The 19,032-nt window shown below is 31.1% G+C and overlaps 1 protein-coding gene across 1 annotated transcript; it reads left to right on the top strand.

The window, feature by feature from the left end:
• The first annotated feature begins 297 nt into the window (after nt 1-297).
• Nucleotides 298-18,381, top strand: LOC123201655 (cytochrome b5-like). The gene is made up of 3 exons (XM_044617246.1): nt 298-384; nt 17,957-18,023; nt 18,122-18,381. Exons 1-3 carry the CDS (start codon nt 298-300, stop codon nt 18,379-18,381), a joined length of 414 nt encoding a protein of 137 aa, XP_044473181.1.
• Nucleotides 18,382-19,032: the final 651 nt, after the last annotated feature.

Below are 19,032 nucleotides of genomic sequence, written 5' to 3'. Positions count from 1 at the left end.
TGCATTGGTAACTGAACTTTGCACAAAACAAGGAGATCGCAACGAATGCTGCTTGTTAGGCTTGACAGTCTTTGACAGCAACAAAGAGAGAATTAGACCAAATTCTTTTGCTTACAACACGTAAGTGAATAGTAGATTCTTCACTTCGTTTGATCTTCAATTCATTATCTTTCTATTTCAGGGTTTTCTCTTTTGGCTGTTATAGTGATTTTTTTCCCATGTCTTATATCGATTTTGTATATAAAATTAATTTTTTGAGTTTTCTTTTGGTAATGCTGTGTTTAGCAGAAGTGAAAAATGGCTTCAGATTCAAATATCTACACATTTGAAAAGGTCGTAAAGCACAACAAAACCAAGGACTGTTGGCTTATTGTTTCTGGAAAGGTCAAATCTTCATATTTGAATCGTTTTATTTTATTTTCTTTTTCCTTTGGCTTTTTATTATTATATTTATGATTGATACGTATTTGACCTCTGACTGGTTGAGTTGAATCAGATCAATGTTGATTGATTGATTTGTGATTCTGTTTTATTACTAATAAACAATTTTGAATGATTTGTGATAAATCGTTTTCCTATAGTTGACATTTAGTTTCGGATGACTTGTCTGTAAATTTATAAAAATATATGAATATTCTCAATAATGGTTCAGATTTACTGCAATTTATATTCTTCACATTAAAGTCTTAAATTGTTGGTTTAAATCTTTTATTTAATATTCGTCCTTGCATATTGTGATGGAGCTTTTTAAGATATTATGTAGATTGGAAAAGTGAATTATTTGGCTATGTGATTTTTGTCAAGTTTTATTATCATGTTTGTAACTGCTCTATGGTCTACACTTTTTGAACTTTTTCTCAAAATGGTGGACATGGGGATTATTTTAAAGAATTGTGTAAAAATTAGTCTTTTTTGTGAAGATTTATTATTATTATTAGAATAGTTTTTGAAAAATACACAATTTGAGTTTATAGGAGTTTCAGTATGAAATGAATAAAAATACAAGGAGGTATTTGACATACATATGCTCTGGAGGGAATGTTTTACTCAATGGCAATGCCTTTGTAAAAAAGGAAAGAAGAGTTAGTCAAGCAACCGAAAGTAGACCTTCTTTGTTTTAAATGATGTAATGATTTGCAAGAAATATATGATGAGCCTTTTTTATGGCACTATCAAACCAGGATATATGGCGAGGCTTAAGGATCCAAATTTGAAAAGGATTATGACACTCCGAATTCATAATCTGGCCTAGAAGACTTTTAACACTCTAGTGAAGGAATAACAATACAATATCGGATGATTTACCAATTGGTTAATTCGGTCAATCCAATATCAATGAACTCCAGAGCCCACACTGAAGTTCATGGCCCAGGGTCTAACTCGGTAATTCCTATAACCCTATCTATTGTTAATCATAGGCAATTAACATGGCTTAGGAATTGGGTTTTAACTTTCACTCTGCAACCCATCATGGTGAACTTAGAACTCAACCCTTAAGAAATAAAAATCGAGAAAATTGGTGATCAGGTTAAAATAACTTGACCTACTCCTTGAAGGTCATTCTCTGAAAGGAAGTCAATAATCATCTCTACTGGTGAAACACCTAATATACAAGAAAAAAAGAATATAACCAATGAAGAAATATAAAGTATTTCTGGTATTTCTCGAAGTACTTCCCAAAGGAAAGTAATTTGTTATAGGTTTGTACAAATTTCTGTATATGAAGATGAAACCCCATCTACGCAAATGATAATGAACCATAAAATTCATTGTCATGCATTAGTACAAGGAACAATCGATACTTGTATTATAGTGGAACTTTGTTTTCTAGAATATGAAACTTATACGTTAGATGTTCTTGTAGACACAAAAGCAACAAAGTGTATCACGTGAAAGTTCTATTTTCCACCAGAGATGTGGAAGGAACTTGAAAAACTGATTATGAACACTATTACAAATGATGGACAAAATATGATCACAAAGTATGCCCAAGATATGACCATATTGTTAAACAAGAAGAAATTTGTTCTAAGGGAAATCCTACTACTAGATTACTTAGAAATAAATTTCATTCTTGGAAACTCATTTCTATGAGGACAATTGGAAGTGAGACTGTTTATCCAAGATAATGATTATATTATTCTTGGAGGACATACAATTCCTATTCTAGCAAGGCCAGACCTCTCTAAAGTCAAAAATGGCTTTAGGCCCAAGAAACTATAACCTGAAAGGGAACACATTATATTCTCCATTAAACCTAAAGAGAAATGGTAGATTAAGTCTCCTAAATTCAATAGGAATGAAATGACATATCAGTTGAATTTTCAAAAATTTAATCCTCAAAATCATATCAACCAAATCGCATGAGGTAGATCGTAAGAGGCTCAAGCCTTTGGTACATGCCTTAACAACACAGATAAAATAATAGAGAGGAATAAAATATTGAAAAATGATAGTCACGTAAAGTCTTGGATTCTTGAAAGAATTTAAAAAGGAACTTTCTTGATGTTTTGATGATTTATCATTAAAATTATAGGAAAGGAATAGAGTATTTCCAAAAATAAAATTATGAGATCTCAATGATCGAGTAAAATCAAAATCTCATAAATACTCCCCTGATACAAAGAAGGAATTGACAAAGCAAATTCCGCAATTGTTATCAAAAGGATTAATTCAAGAAAGCAATAGCCCTCATTCTTCTCTAGCTTTCATGGTAATGAATAAAGTTGAGCAAATGAGAGGAAAAGCTAGAATGGTAATTGACTATAGGTAGCTAACTAGCAAAACTATAGACGATGCATACAAAATCCCTAACAAATCAGCTTTGCTAAACAAAGCTAGATTTGGAAAAATATTCTCACATTTTGATTTGAAGTCAAGATTTTGGCAAATCAGGATGGCAGAGCAAAACATTCCTGTAATGACATTTACCTACCCAAAAGGATTGTTTGAATGGTTAGTGTTGTTGTTTGGTTTAAAACAAGCACCTACCATATTCCAAAGGAAAACGGATACAATCTTTTTCGACTTATCTAGTTTCTGTGCTATTTATGTAGATGATGTACTAGTTTTTAGCAAAACTAGGGAAAAACATAAGAATCATCTAGAACAGGTAATTAGAAAATTCCTTAAACACAGAGTAGTCTTATCTGAAAGAAAAATAGACTGGTTCCAAACTAAGATTGAATTCTTAGGAGTTGAATTTGGAGAATGAGGAATCTAACTCCAAGATCACATTGCAAAGAAACTGTTGGAATTTCCTAATATGCTTGAAGATAAGCATATGTTACAATAATTTCTTGAATTTGTGAACCAAATAAGAGAATATGTCCCAAATTTGGGTAAGGTAATAAATGAATTAATAAAGAAGGTTAGCTCTAAAGTACCATGGTCATGGACTATAGAGGATACTAACTATGTTATCCAGACTAAAAACTTGACTTAGAACCTTAAGACATTAACACTCCTTATAGACTCTAATTCTCTAATAATAGAGAGTGATGCATCGAATTATTATTGTGGAGACTTTTTGAAAGCCAAGGACATTGATAATATCGAAATAATAGTTCCATATGCATAAGGAAAATTCTCACATGTTGAAATAAACTATTCTATTTATGGAAAGAAAGTTTTGGTAGCAAAAGAATGTATTAATGAATTTTGACTATTTGTTATCAGTCAAGAACTTACTTTAAGAATTTGACATCATTCATGAAATTAGTCTTAAAGGATGATAAGACTAGATTAATCAGATGACAAATCTGGTTTGCGGAATATCGCTTTAAGATTGAATTCATATCTAAAAAATCTAATTTTATCATTGACTTTTTGTCTAGACCATTGCAGGATAATGGACAAGAAGGATCAAACTAGAAAAAGGTTTTCATGCTGCAAATGTAAATCAACAACTCATTTAAGGCATAATTGCCCTTCAAGGAAGAATGTAATAATGTAGGAAAAGTCAGATTTTTGGCTTTTCCTGTATTATTACATTTACCTGGAAGGGCAATTATGCCTCAAATGAGTTGTTGATTTACATTTGCAACATGAAAACCTTTTTCTAGTTTGATCCTTCTTGTCCATTTCCTGCATTATTACATTCTTCTTGGAAAGGCAATTACGCCTCAAATGAGTTGTTGATTTACATTGTAGCATGAAAACCTTTTTCTAGTTTGATCCATCTTGTTCATTATCTTGCAATGGTCTAGACAAAAAGTCAGTGACAAAATTAGATTTTCCAGATATAAATTCAATCTTAAAACGATATTCCACAAACTAGATTTGTCATCTGATTAATCTAATTTTATTATCCTTTAAGACTAATTTCATGAATGATGTCAAATATTTAGAATCAGTTCTTAAAGTAAATTCCTGACTGATAACGAGTAATCGAAATTGGTCAATAAATTCTTTTACTTCTAAAACTTTCTTTCCATAAACAGAATAGTTTATTTTAGCAGGTGAGAATTTTCTTGATGCATATCGGACTATTCTTTCGATATTATCAAAGCCATTGGCTTTCAGAACTGCTCCTTAATAATAATTCTATGTATCACTCTCTATTATAAAAGAATTAGAGTCTATAGGTCTTCTAGTCTAGATGCATGAATTCAAAGTGTTACAATCCTTTTTAGATTTAGATCCACAAGGCTCACCATATATCCTAGTTTGATAGTCTCATAAGAATCACCCAAAACCAAGTTAGCATGAAAACCGCCAACTAAAGCTTTATTGAAAATTAACCATCTCCTGTCTAACAATGCTACCTAGACTGGTACATTCATACCTCCTCAAAATAGCCCCTATACATGTACTTGTACAACTTGTAGTTGTACATAGTGATACTTGTTTTTTGATCTTTTGACAAGTTCACGTACCTTGAGTAGCCATTCATTATTCAAAAGAATGATTTCTCATTCGTTCGATTGAGTAAGAGCTACAAGTTTCTCATGTACATCTTCTAGTCTATAAGCTTTAAACATCTATTTAGAGATTTTTCCAAAAACCTGTTGAGGAGTTAATTTTGGAATTACCCATTCATCTAGATTTGATGAATTATCCTCATAAATCGTAGATGAACTTACTATCAAATTAGGAGTAACTCTATTGTACAAAGATATGAGTTCCTCGTCATCGTGAAATAGATCCAATTGCTCATCTAAATTTTCAACTCTATTCATAAGAATCCAATGAGAAGTTATATCTTTGTTTATCTTAGACAAGTTTACTAGATCCTCTTCATTTTCTAAGTCTTCTTCTGAAGAGTAGTCTTCTAAGTTAGAAGTATTAGAGTATTTCAAAATCAGTTTGTAAACTGATTCATCATTTGAGTTAACCTCTTATCTAAATACATACTCATATTCAGAAATTTGAGATTTTAAATTCACATTTAAGAATTTAATATTTTCCTTCCTTTTACTTTTATTTGGATATTTGTCTGTGTAGTGATCTTTGATGCCATATATCCAACAACAATTATAATCCTTAGCGTTTTTTTCTCGAAGGGCAAGTAGCACAAAATTTTCTTGCTCCTCGTTCTTTTGCAATCACCTTTCTAATAAACCTTCCATGATTAGGAAGTTTAGTTTTATTAGAAACAAGTTTCTTCCTCATGTTTTTAAAGCGTTTAGGAAATTTTCTTTTCCATAGAAAAGTACTTAGCTTTTTATGAGATTTCCAATTTTGATGTTTTACAATTTTAGAGGACGGTTTTTCACATCCATACTGTCTTAAGACTCCATCAAAATTGTAGCAATAAGCATCGTTAAAATAAAGCTTTTTAGTATCTTTATCAAACTTTGCAATAAGACACCTTGTTCGAATAAGATGCCTTACAGCCTCTATCCTTCTTCTAAGAGAATCAACAATTTGATTATTTTCTATAAGTAATTTAAAAGCTTCACTAGAAGTTTTGTCCCATTCATGTGGTAACTTTACAAACAAGGTATTCCTCATAACTTCTTGTGTTCCACTAGATAACTGATAGAAATATTGTGTGTATTCACAAATTAACTTTTCAAGTTGGCATATGTCATAAGGTCGAAGCTTTGTTATTGCTTCTAGAGCAATTACATCTATGAAATCCCTACTAGTAATAATTATACCAGTGAATTCCCTTGAGAGTATATCCTTAAAAAGCGCAAATATTCCTTTGCAACTTTTTAAGTCATTTACCATTTCTAATACTCTCATACTTGCTTCTAATCTTAACCAATAGCTTCATGTTGTATCGTGTTGTGCAGATTTTAAAAATTGGTAAGTTTGTCTGAGGTCAAAGGCTTTGTTTTGCATATGGACCTAGTTTACAGTTTCTCAAATTTCAATTGCTTCCGCTATATTGCTTACATAATTTATTTAGGAAACTTCCATTAGAAGTTAGTTACACCAATTTATATGTAGAGGTACATTCAGGTTTAGAGATTTCATGAAGAAATCTTTTAAAAGAATGTAAAGGATTCTTTATTCCTTCTAGAGGATCATTTCTAATTTCGGTTTCCCTTAAATTAGGATTAGATTTTCTAGTTCTTCCATTTTTGGTTCTAGAGAAATCTTTTTAACTTTTCCCTTATTAGAAGTTTTCCTTTGCTCCTTAGACTTTTTTTTGTAATATTTGCTAATTTTTTTGACATCAAAAAAAGAGATTTTTGAAAGGTCAACCTTATTTTTCCTTTCTTCTTTTGAAACAAAGTATTCTTTTTTTATCGCTTTCAGATACAAGTTTTTAGCTTTTTTCCAATCACCTTGGGACTCTTGAGCTACAAAATTTGCATAACCAAGAGGTAAACTAGGATATTTATTTTGAACAGTAGTTGCAAACTACTTAAGAGTTCCTTCGTCAGCCATTTCTTAGTTAATCAGGATGATGTAAGGAATAAGAGATCTCAATTTCGTTTGGATTCTGGGATTTTCTGTACTAATATCCTATAACAGCTTCTACCTTATTTAGCCATATACTCCTCGCTTTTAATTCTCTGGTTTCTATGGTTATTATCTAAGTTGGTATAAAACAAAGTATCCACGTACAACCTTGGCTCAAGGCTTTATTGTAATACCCTTAGGTACATTTTAGGGGCATTTATGTCTTTTGACCCTGTTTGGAGATATTTCCAAATAGATATATGTATATATATATAGATATATATAAAGAAATTAAAAAACAAAAGAGATAAAGCTTAGTATATAGAGAGAAAAGTCAAAAAAGGCATCTCATATATTTTTTCCATCATTCTTCTGTCTCTTCCATAAGGAGGCAGCTTCCCTCTTGCTTTTGTTGTATTTGTGAAGAAAAGTTTGTGATTTGGAAGGCTTTTGGAAGATAAATAAGGAAAGAAAATTAAAGGAAGCACTTTGGGAGCTTTGGTAACCAAAATATCTCTTCTTTTTCCCTTTACCTATGTATATATATATTAGATGCATGTTATATGAATATGTTAGTATGTTTTGATGTTGATTTAAGGTGATTTTGGTGATAAAGGAAGCAAAACAAAGAAAAGGGAGCCAACTTACAAAGATTGACTTGAAACAAGGTAAAGAGGTATCAACCTTGATAGGTTGCATGTTTTAGGCTTTTAGTTCCTTGGATCTATGTTATGAATGATGATTTTGAAGTTGAGAAATACTGTTTTGCCATTTGGGATGTCTATGTGTGTGATTGTGTCCATGGCAGAAAGTTGCATAATATTTACAATTTTACCATTACATTCGTCCCATGTTTTGGCTACCTTAACTAATGAATTATGAGTGCTATTATAGCTTGTTTGAAAGCTTTTTGAATTCTCTTTTCAGTGATATATAGCTTGTATGAATTGAGGATCATTTGGACTGTTAAATATTGTATGAACCATAAGGACTACTTTACCAAATAAACAGAAGAGGCAGTTTTTGCCACTGATTTCATCTCACATTTTTACTATTTTATCTAATGAGTTATGAGTTCTATTATAGCTTGTTGGAAAGCTCTTTGAATTCTCTTTTCAGTGATATATAGCTTGTATAAATTGGGGATCATTTGGACTGTTAAATATTATATGAACCACAAGGTCTGCTTTATCAAATAAACAAAGGAGTCAGTTTTTGCCACTGATTTCATTTCACGTTTTAATTGCCTTATCTAATAAATTATGAGTGCTATTATAGCTTGTGGGAAAGCGCTTTGAATTCTCTTTCTAATGATATATAGCTTGTATGAATTAGACACCGCTTGAATTGTGAAATTGTATAAAATAGAAAGCTGCCCTGTCAAATGAATAGGGCTGTGAACAGTATTTCACAATTTTGGAAAGGAAAGAAAGGAGAAAAAAAAAAAAGAAAAGAAGAAGAAAAGAAAGAAAAAGAAAGAAAAGTAAGAAAAGGAATTTGGGACTCAAGATTCAGGGGTCATCCCAAGAGTAATGTCTGGTGAGTTATGAAAAAAATTTAGATGGAAGCAAAATTAGTAAGATATAAGCTCGCATGCATGCTATAAACTATGAGGGGGCACTTTACACTACACCGCCCGCAGTAGAGTACGTCCGTAGTAGGACACGTCTGTAGCAGGACATAGACCCACAGTAGGGTTCGTTCGCAGTAGAGCATGCTCGTAGTAGAGCACAATTCAGATTCAAAAATAGTGTAGTGAGAGAAAGGAAAAGAGCTCAAGCTTAGAAAAGTGTCAAATCTCTATAGTCAGCTTCCAGAAAGTATCAAATAGACACCAGATGGGATAAAGTATGACCCAAACAGTAAAACATGAACTAGATTATCCCCTCAATTTCTTATAGGGGTTGTGGGTGAGGTTGAGTCTCGAGAGTGAGTTAGAACAAGAAATGAGATAGTTTACTTAATTTTTTCCCCTTACTGAGTGTTCTTATCACTCACTTCCTTTTCTTTCATGATTGCAAGTACAGGTGATCGAGGTAGCTGCGAGGCAAGGTCAGGTCAGCGTAGGTAGATCTAGCTGGAGTAGGTTATCTCTGGTTTATATTATATGCATACAGTCGCATGTTCTTATTGCTTTTGGACCTTTTTGGGATGATTGTACAGTTGTATATGATTACTCCGTATTTTCAGATGCTTTCAAATGAGTTTTTCATATGAGTATATACATCTTTTGTTCGTTTCCAGATTTTCAGTTTTCTTAGAATACTTTCTAAATACTTTTAGCGATACGATCATTTTAAAATATTTTTAAAAGAAAAAAAATGGACGCTCTGGATATTAATTCGTAACATTTCTCCTTCGGTGGGTAGTACTTCTAGGGAGGGATGTTACATTTTTGCACTGCGTTAAGCAACTTTTCAACTCCCAACCATTCCAAATAGTCTGACCGAATATCTAGATTTTCGTTATAAAGCTCAAGTGTACAACATTTGTATCTTTTATTCAGTATATCCTTTGATGGGAGTTACTTGTTCTATGTCAACAAGCATACAGCCCTGAAGGATCAAATTAGAAAAATATATTTGAAAAGGGTCTATGCCAACCAAAAAACCATAACTTTCCTTTTAGAGATTTTGGCGGATATTTGATAGGATTAAGAAATAATTGAATTTGAATTATGATAACATTATGATTGTATTAGTTTGAAAGAATCAAGGAATTTAATTAGGATAAGATTTTAGAATATGAGGGAATAAATGGGACAACATAAGGAAGAGTCAGGGAGGGAAGAAAAATGTTGTCTTTAGACAGTTTAGGTTGTGGGCAGATTGAGGGGTCTTTGGTTCCTTGAATGGCCAGAAATAGGAGGTCTCAACTCTTCAAATTGTTGGTTTATTCATTTTAAACCCCCTTTATCAATAAAAAGTTTTATATTCCCTTTATTGTTTGTGTAATTGTTATTATTTGGTGGAATAATTGGCTAGGATCTTATTAAATGGTATTAAAGCAATGAGATCTGACAAAAGAGAGGGAAAATGAGTGAGATATGGTGTTAGAAAGACGAGTTGTAATTGGAAGAAGCATAGAAGCATAAAGGAAAGGGAAAGGAAACAAAGCTTAAGAGTAAGATAAGAAAAAAAAAATAAGAGAGCTTTCCAACTTACCTACTTTGAGGACAAGGTAGTTTTAAAAAGGGCAGGAAATGGTAGGATTATAAAATAATTGAAATTATAATTAAAAATTATGATAAGATTATGATATAAGATTATGATAGGATTGGAAATAACTGAATTTGAATTATGATAACATTATGATTGAAATAGTTTGAGAGAATCAAGGGATTTAATTAGGATGAGATTTTAGGATATGAGGGAATAAAAGGGGTAGCATGAGGTGGAATCAGGGAGAGAAGAAAAGTATTGTCTTTTAGGTAGCTTAGGTTGTGGGCAACCTCTTAGGTCGATTGAGAGTTCTTTGTGTCCTTGAATGGCCAGAAATTAGAGGTTTTCACTTCTCGAATTTTTGATTTACCCATTGTAAACCCTTTTATCAATAAAAATTTTTTCTATTCTCTTTATTGTTTGTGTAATTGCAATTATTTGGCAGAATAATTGGCTAGGATCCTATCAATATTCAAGACGATTTGTTATCTCATGATTTAATAAATTTGATCAATGGTTAGAATAAAATACAATGAAAGACACATTTGTTTTTGTCTTTGTTGCTATCTTTTAAAGCCAAACATTGGTGATAAAAGGGTAGTGATTGCTTTGTTGGCCAAGGGTTTCAAACCGGAAAAGAAAAAAGAAAAAAGAAAAATTGAATGTTCATTTTGGAAGCACTAATAATCCTTATAATCAAACTCAAAGAATGTGTGAATCATTATTGAATCAAAAACTACATATTTAGACATTTTTTGACAAACATTCTTCTAAATCATGAATTGAGTATCAAACTCGTTTAAATGTTATAGTTGATTGTGTTGGTTTTCTTCTAAGGTAAAGATTAGCATTTCATGGTCATGATGAATTCTATAATTTAAACAACTAAGTGAATTTTCTCGAGTTTCTACAATTTTTTGTTGATCATAATGAAGATGTTTATAATGTTAATTTCAAGAATGCTCTTGATAATCTCAATTTAACATCACCTATAATTCAAAAAGACATTGTAAGTGCTACTTCAAATGAAACTATAAGTGATGTCATTAGAGATTTAGGAGATTCTTTATTCTCGATATTGATTAATAAATATCGTGATATCTCTATAAAGGAACTAATGACTATTGTTTTCTATTATGTTAACAAAAACGGACTTGTTGTGGAGCATTTTCTAGGTGTTGAACATATTACGAGTACTACAATTTTCTCAGTCAAGACAACACTTGATAGTCTTTTTTCTAGGTGTGCATTGAGTTTTTCTAGCGTGTGAAGACAAGGTTATGATGAATCTTGTAATATGTAAAGAGAATTTAATGGTTTGAAGATATTAATTTTGAAATACAGTAGATATACTTATCATATTCATTGTTTTGCCCATTAACTCTAGTTAATTCTCGTGGCTTTAGTAAAGAAACAAGATGATATTAATGTTCTCTTTAATATTGTGACGATTATAGTTAATACTATTGTTGCAATATTCTTAGAGATAAGTAAGTTATTGAAACTCTCTTTAATAGTGAACTTTCAAATGGAAAAGATTTTAATCAAAAGACAAATTTGAAACATGTCAGTGATACGTGTTAGGACTTGCATTGTGGTTCATTAATGAATATAATCTTATTGTTTTCATCCGTTATCAATGTTCTTGAAATTGTGGCGAAAGATGAGATAGACTTTAAACAAAGATTTCAAGCAAAAATCATATTGAAATTGATGTAATCATTTAACTTTGTGTTTAGTCTATTTCTAATTAATGATGTAGTTGGCTTTACAAATGAACTTTTTCAAGCGCTACAAAGAAAAGATAAAGATGTTGTAACTAATTTAGTTGAAGCGTGTAAATAAACTTTACAAGTAATGAAAAAAAAATGGATGGAAGATTTTACTAAAGCAAATTCTGTCCTTTTTATGCCAATCATGACATTGATGTTCCAAATATGGATGATAATTTTTTTATTCAAAGGTGATTGCAACGCAAGACTTAATATTTCACAAATGTACATCATTACCATATTGAAGCAGTTTATAGTATCTTAGATATGTAACTTCAAGAGTTGAATAATTGTTTCAATGAGATAAACATGAAATTGCTTATTTGTTTAACATGTTTATGTTCATATGAAAATTTTGTTATTGTTGATAAACTGTTAGGATGACGCATAATGGCATAACATAAAATGGCACAACACAAAAGCAAGGTGAAGGTAGGATCACTTGAAAATTGTAGACACGTGGCAAATGAAATCATTGTAGTTAGTGGAAAGAAAGCAAAAAGGAGAATGAAGCTTAAGAGGAGCCAAAAAAAATTTCTTGGAAAAGTTTTGGGTAGCTCCAATTGAAAAGGAGAGCACCTAACCTTTCGAACACTAAGAATTTTCAAGAAAGATTTGACCTCTTGAACTATTGACTAATGAGTGTTTTGTTATTCCATTTTAGTAAACCATTGTACCTCATCAAAATTAACCATCAATACTAATCTTTCTATTTTCTATCAATTTTTTCCATTTGTTTGGGTTGAGAATCAAAACCTTGTTGGGTTCTTGACATTTGGCATCAACACTATGATGAGACTGGAGACTAAAGTAGAAGGATTGGAGAAGCGCATAGAAGTCATAAGGGGACAATTCAGTGGTGTGGAGAAGTTAGAATTATGAATGTGCAAATGGAAAACATAGAAAAAGGTTTTGTGACTATGACAAGTACCTTTAGGAACTGAGGGAGATTATGATGAATCATGAGGGATGGTACACTTACGAAAGGAGGAAGGCACTGATGGAACAATACACTTCTCTATCTCAGTCTTCACCGATGAGAGAGGTAATGCCTCTACCAATTGTGAGGGTTGAGAAACCATAGAAAGAGGGAGAAACTACTACAAGAGAAAAGATGACTGACAGAGTCCACGAGGAGGATGTTAAGATTTACCTTACCATCAACTTGAACTGTTAATACTTTTCAGTGAACTTTGACATACAAAATCGACTCGCCGACTCAACCATTATTTTACTAGTTGAAAGAGGTGAAGAACAAAAATGTTAAAGAAAATGAAGAGTCAAAAGAGACATAATAGACACCATTTTTGTGAAGCTATGATTTAAAGAAGAAGAAGAAAACCTCATTGAAAATGAGATGAAAAATTTTATAATAACCTGTCCAGACCTAAAAAGGAGATGAACTTTGTCTAAAAGATTTTTTTAATTTAGAACTCATGATACTTGATTTTTAACTTGATGTTTAACATCAAATTTATGGGACTGAACGAGATTGGAGATCTTGCAAAAGTGATGGTTGAAAGTAAGAAGGACTAGGTGTTTTCATTAGTTTATTTGTTTATGAAATTAACATTGATTTTATCCAATTGCCACTATTAGTGTAGAGTGAGCATTTTCAACAATGATTTTTGTGAAAATCGTTTGCGAAATAGAATCAATAAGCAATAGTTGAATGATAGCTTAATTATGTATATATAAAAAAGATGTATTTGATAGTATTGATAATGAAGTCACTATATAATGTTTTTAAAAGATGAAATCATATCGAAAATAATTATAAATGTAGTTAATGAATGTTTTATTAATATGAATATTTGTGCTTATTTTAATTTAAAATATATTTGTGTTATTGTAAGCTTGACCCTTTTAAGTTTCATTTTTGGGTCAATCACTAGTTGAAAATAGTCACTTTACCCTAGTAGTGGTAACTAATAAAATTAATGCTAATTTCATCAACAAATAAACTAATGGAAACACTTAAGCCTTTAACTTTCAACTATGACTTTTGCAAGATCACTAATCTCGTTCAGTCCCATAAATTTGACATTAAAGCGTATATTTAAAATGTAAACATCAAGTTGAGAATCAAGTGTCATAAGTTTTAAATTAGAAAAAACTTTTAGACAAAGTTCACCAAGACGCAAAAATTTTTGTTTATCAAAAGCAACAAAATTTTATTTGCACATAAGCATATTAAACAAATAAGGAAATTCATATTTACCTCATTGAAATGATTATTCAACTCTTGAAGTTGCATATATAGGATACTATAAAATACTTTAATGCGTTAATGATGCACATTTGGGATACTTTAAGTCTTATGTTGCGATCACCTTTGAATAAAAAATTTATCATCGATATTTGGAACATCAATGTCATAATTGACACACACAAGTTAAAATTTGTTTAGTAAAGTCTTCCTTCCACTATTTCTCATCATTTGGAAAGCTTGCCTACACACTTCAACCAAATTATTTACAATATCGTGATATTTTCTTTGTAGTGCTTGAGAAAGCTTATCTATACAGCCAAGTACATCCCTTCATCAAAACTAGACTAAACATAAAGCCATTGATTGCAACAATTTCAATATTTTTTTTGCTTGAAATCTTTGTTTAGAGTTTGTCCTAGCTTTTGCTACAATTTTAATAACATTGATAATCGATGAAAACAACAAGGTTATGCTCATTAATTAACCATAATACAAGTCCTAATATGTATCATTGACACGCTTCAAATTTATCTCTTGATTAAGACCTTTTCCACTTGAAAGTGTTCTATTAGAAAGTGTTTCAATAACTTTGTATGTGTGTTTATTTCTAAAGATATCACAATGTTTTAATAAAGTGCTAGCAATATTAATTATAATCACCACAATTTTAAAAGGATCATTAATATCATTTTGGTTATTTGCTAAAGCCACATGAGTGTACTAGAGTTGATGGGCAAATCAATGAATACAATAAACATATCTACTCTCTTTTAAAATTAATGTTTTCAAATCATTGAATTCTCTTCGCATATTAATAACTTCGTTATAACCTTGTACTCGCACTTTAGAAAAACTCAACCTATGCTTAGAAAACAAAATTGTCAAGTGTTGTCTTAAGTGAGAATGTTGTATTACTTGTAATGTATTTAACACCTAGGAAACACTTTATAACAAGTTCATTCTTGTTAATATAACGCAAAACAATAGCCATTTATTTTTTTGTAGAGATATCATGAGATTCATCAATTAATATAGAGAATAAAGAATCTCCTAAATTTGTAATGATAACACTTATAGTTTTATTGGAAACAACACTTACAATGTCTTTTTGAATCATAGGTGATGTTAATTTGAGATTATCAAGAGTATTCTTAAAATCAACATCATTTTTATACTTCTTCATTGTGATCAACAATAAATCATAGAAACTCATCATGACCATGATATGCTAGTCTTTGCCTTAAAAGAAAACTAATACAATCAACTGAAGCATTTAAATGAGTTTGATACTTGGTTCATGCTTTAGAAGTGTCTATAAAATTCAATAATAGTTCACATAATCTTCAAGTTTGGTTATAAGCAGTATTAGCACTTTCAATATGAACATTCAAAATTTTTTTCTTTTTCTAATTTGAAAACCTTTGACACTACCCCTTTTTCACCAACATCTAGCTTAAAATGATAGCAACAAAGACAAAAAATTGCATCTTTTGCTATGCTATATTCTAACCATTGATTAAATTCATTAAACCATAAAACAATTAATCATCTAGAAAATCCACCAAAATCTCAAAAATGAAACTCATGGCCTTTAGGGTTACAAGGATCCCTTTTCTAATAAATTCTTCTCATTTGATATTGAATATTAGGATCATGATCTGTAATACAGATTTGTAAGCCTATATTCATAGGATGATCTCGCAAGTTGACCTCTACATTTTTATTTGAATCATCAATATTATCTTCTTGTTCAAATGATAAAATCATTGTTGACTTTCCATACTATTTCAAAACAACAATATATTATTACTTAATAAAGAAAATGCAATAAAAATAAATTATAGACATAACAAGAAACTAATTTGTTCTAATGAAACAATAAAATAAAATTTAATTTAATTTAATTGAGATAGCTTAATCCTAAAAAATAGTAAGAATTAAGAAAATAACTGAATAACCCTTTACATTTGGTAGACAAAGGCATTGATTAAAATATTCCCTCTAGAGCTTATGGTCCAATTATTTATAATCTTGTTGGAATCTCCTTTTACTATATTATGCGTATTAATAAATATGTAGTGATGATATACTTGTTCATCATACTTCTTATTTGTATTTTTTTCTTAATAAAAATGTGTATTTCTATGTGTACTAGTTGTTTATTGCAAATGTTCAATTCTATCATGTGTATTAGTAAATATTAGGTTGTGATGATCACAATGACACTTCATTATACACCTAAGAAATTATTAATGTATAATAAATAGGAACACTTCCACTCAACAAACTCTAATTCCAACTCATTTTTAGCCTTTGCTACTTTCATTTGATTCAACGAAAACAAGACTACTTAGACAACTCAGATCCCGAAAAACATGGGGGTTTATTTGTAAATGTTTTAATCTTTTTTTTTTTTTAATTCAAAGAAGCATGTTTCCAAAACTAACAATGTGTTTTTGTTGCATGGGAAATAGAAATGTGTTTCAACATTTTTTTGAATTCGCACAAACGGCCCCAATACATTTCGTACTTGTGCCGTTCCGTTTCAGAAATGTTTCGAAAACTTCTAAACCCTCTATTGGCAATGTTTCCATGCAATACAGATGTATGCGATACATTCATTAACATAACAAAGAAGACATGCTATTTAAAAGAAAATGCAGCTTTATTAAATCAAAACAGATGGATGGGTTAGTGGGTAACAGTAACACAACACAAAATCACAAACACCCTAAGCTCAATATTATTCCAACTTCAAACAAGTTTTTCGTCAAACAGCTTACAAACAATCAGGAAATAACCCAAAATAAATAAGTTCTTTGAAACAATCACTCCCTAAACAAACAAGCTCCACAAACAGTCCAAAAATCAAATTTAAACAAAACATTAGCAATCCAATTCAACCCAAACCCTAATTCAGTCCAATAAAACAGTGAAAATAACAAGAAGGGATGAAATTTATACTTGAAGGAATAACTGAACAACAATATGAAATGAAGGTGGAGGAGGGTTGATGATGTTGCGGAAAAAGGGGTGAGCAGCTAAGGAACACGTATGAGTCTCCCTCACTTGGTTTGTCTCTGTCGTTTGCTTACTTGTTCATGGATATTGGAAATACATTTTATAGCATAAAATTGTTCAATAATATAAAGGACACAATTGTAAATACAGAAAAGCTTATAGTTTTTTTTTTTTTTTAAGTTGACCTCCCTTCACCTCCTCAAATTATTTTGATATAGTCATACATAGTACTAACTATTTGGCATAAGAACTCACTTCCTGTAAGTTCGTTTCAAAATTCACAGTAAAAGCTTAATAAAATTTTGATAATATTTTGGAGGAAGACTGTAAGCAATTGCTTCACCTGGAATAATCTTGCCACATAACATCCATTTATATAATTACTATTGATTTACTCTTCGTATTTATTTATTTATTTTTTGATTAACTGAGAAACTTTATTTGAATTAGTTGGAAGGATCAACCTTGAAATATAATAATCGAATTTACAATCACTATACGAGGTAAGTTAAGGTTTTATAAGTATGATAGAGACTTGAATTCATATTTTTTCTCTAAAAATTTTAATACTCTATCAATTTTGCTAACCTCTTAAGTCTTACTCTCCATCTTTTCTGCCTATGATAAATATATGTTGGCCAGTGGACTACACATGGCCGCATGTTAAAATCACAGAAACTCATCATTTTGATGGTATCAAGAATAAGAAAAAAAATTTTCTAGGTCTTCTAAACCAAATGCATTGATTGACATTATCAAAAATTTCGTATACCAGTGAGTTTTATGTGTTTTCACAAGGACAACCAGTTAACAGTTCCCAGTGTTTTTTGTCTTAACATTTTGGACATGGGAAAAATTGATGACAATTTAAATGCTTATAACACAATAATTTTAGTTTATACTAACATTTCAATTAAGTTTTCATCATGTAGGTGTCTGATGTGACACCATTCATGGATAACCATCCTGGTGGGGATGAAGTTTTGCTATCTGCAACTGGTAAGTCATTAATTGCCGTACCTGTTGGCCTCGACTTTTATATAAACATATATATATATGTGTGTGTGTGTGTGTGTATTTTGTGCAACTTTTTGCAGGAAAGGATCCGACAAATGATTTTGAAGATGTGGGTCATAGTGATTCCGCAAGGGTGATGATGCAGAAGTACTACATTGGTGATATTGATGCATTAACCATTCCTCTGAAACAGTTTTACATCCCACCAGAGCAGCCTGCATACAATCATGACAAGACTCCTGAGTTTGTGATTAAGATTTTACAGTTTCTCGTACCTCTCTTGATCCTTGGCTTAGCCTTTGCAGTCAGACATCAAATCATCTCTCTTTCAGGGTGGTGAGTTGGTGATCTTCACTGCTTTAGTTGTAGGAAAATGTCATCTTTTTATTCAGTTTCATTATTGTGTTTTTGTGCCAAAATTGATTAGTGGTTATATCATGGTCTACCAAAGATCATCGTGTCTGAGCTTATTCTTTGAACAGTTTTGTCAATGGTTACAGGACTATTTTTATTTTTATTAGACTGCGGCTCGGGTTGGATTTGTCCCTCGTCCTACGGGAACCACCATAGGTATACTTTTGGGTCCAAATTTACCCCTGGCACAAGTGGCAGACTGCAGGGCAAAATAGAAAGACTATCCCAGAAAGAGAGGCTTAACCAGTAGGAGCCGACCAATCACAAATAAAGGACTCCCCTAGAGCTAATCCTGGCCATGGGCCAGTTTGGCTCATGAACCGGCCAGCGCAAAACTAGAACAAGAACCGCCAGAATTGGAATAGGATTCTATCGGTTTAGTTCAAGTTTTTCTTTTTTTTTTGAACTGTCAAACTATTGGTTCATGAACCGGCAGTTAAACTGTTGGTTCAAAGATTCATGAACCAGTGACTTAATAATTTAATTAAAAAAATTTATTAATTTTAAATTAAAAAATTGAATTTTTTTATATTTTTTAATTAAAAAAGGGTTTATATTTTTGCAAAGGCTGCTCTAC

This window comes from Mangifera indica, chromosome 18 (genome assembly GCF_011075055.1).
Source record: "Mangifera indica cultivar Alphonso chromosome 18, CATAS_Mindica_2.1, whole genome shotgun sequence".
NCBI classification, from domain to species: domain Eukaryota; kingdom Viridiplantae; phylum Streptophyta; class Magnoliopsida; order Sapindales; family Anacardiaceae; genus Mangifera; species Mangifera indica.
Note: the sequence above shows the minus strand (reverse complement) of the source record. Positions and strands in the feature narration are given on the sequence as shown.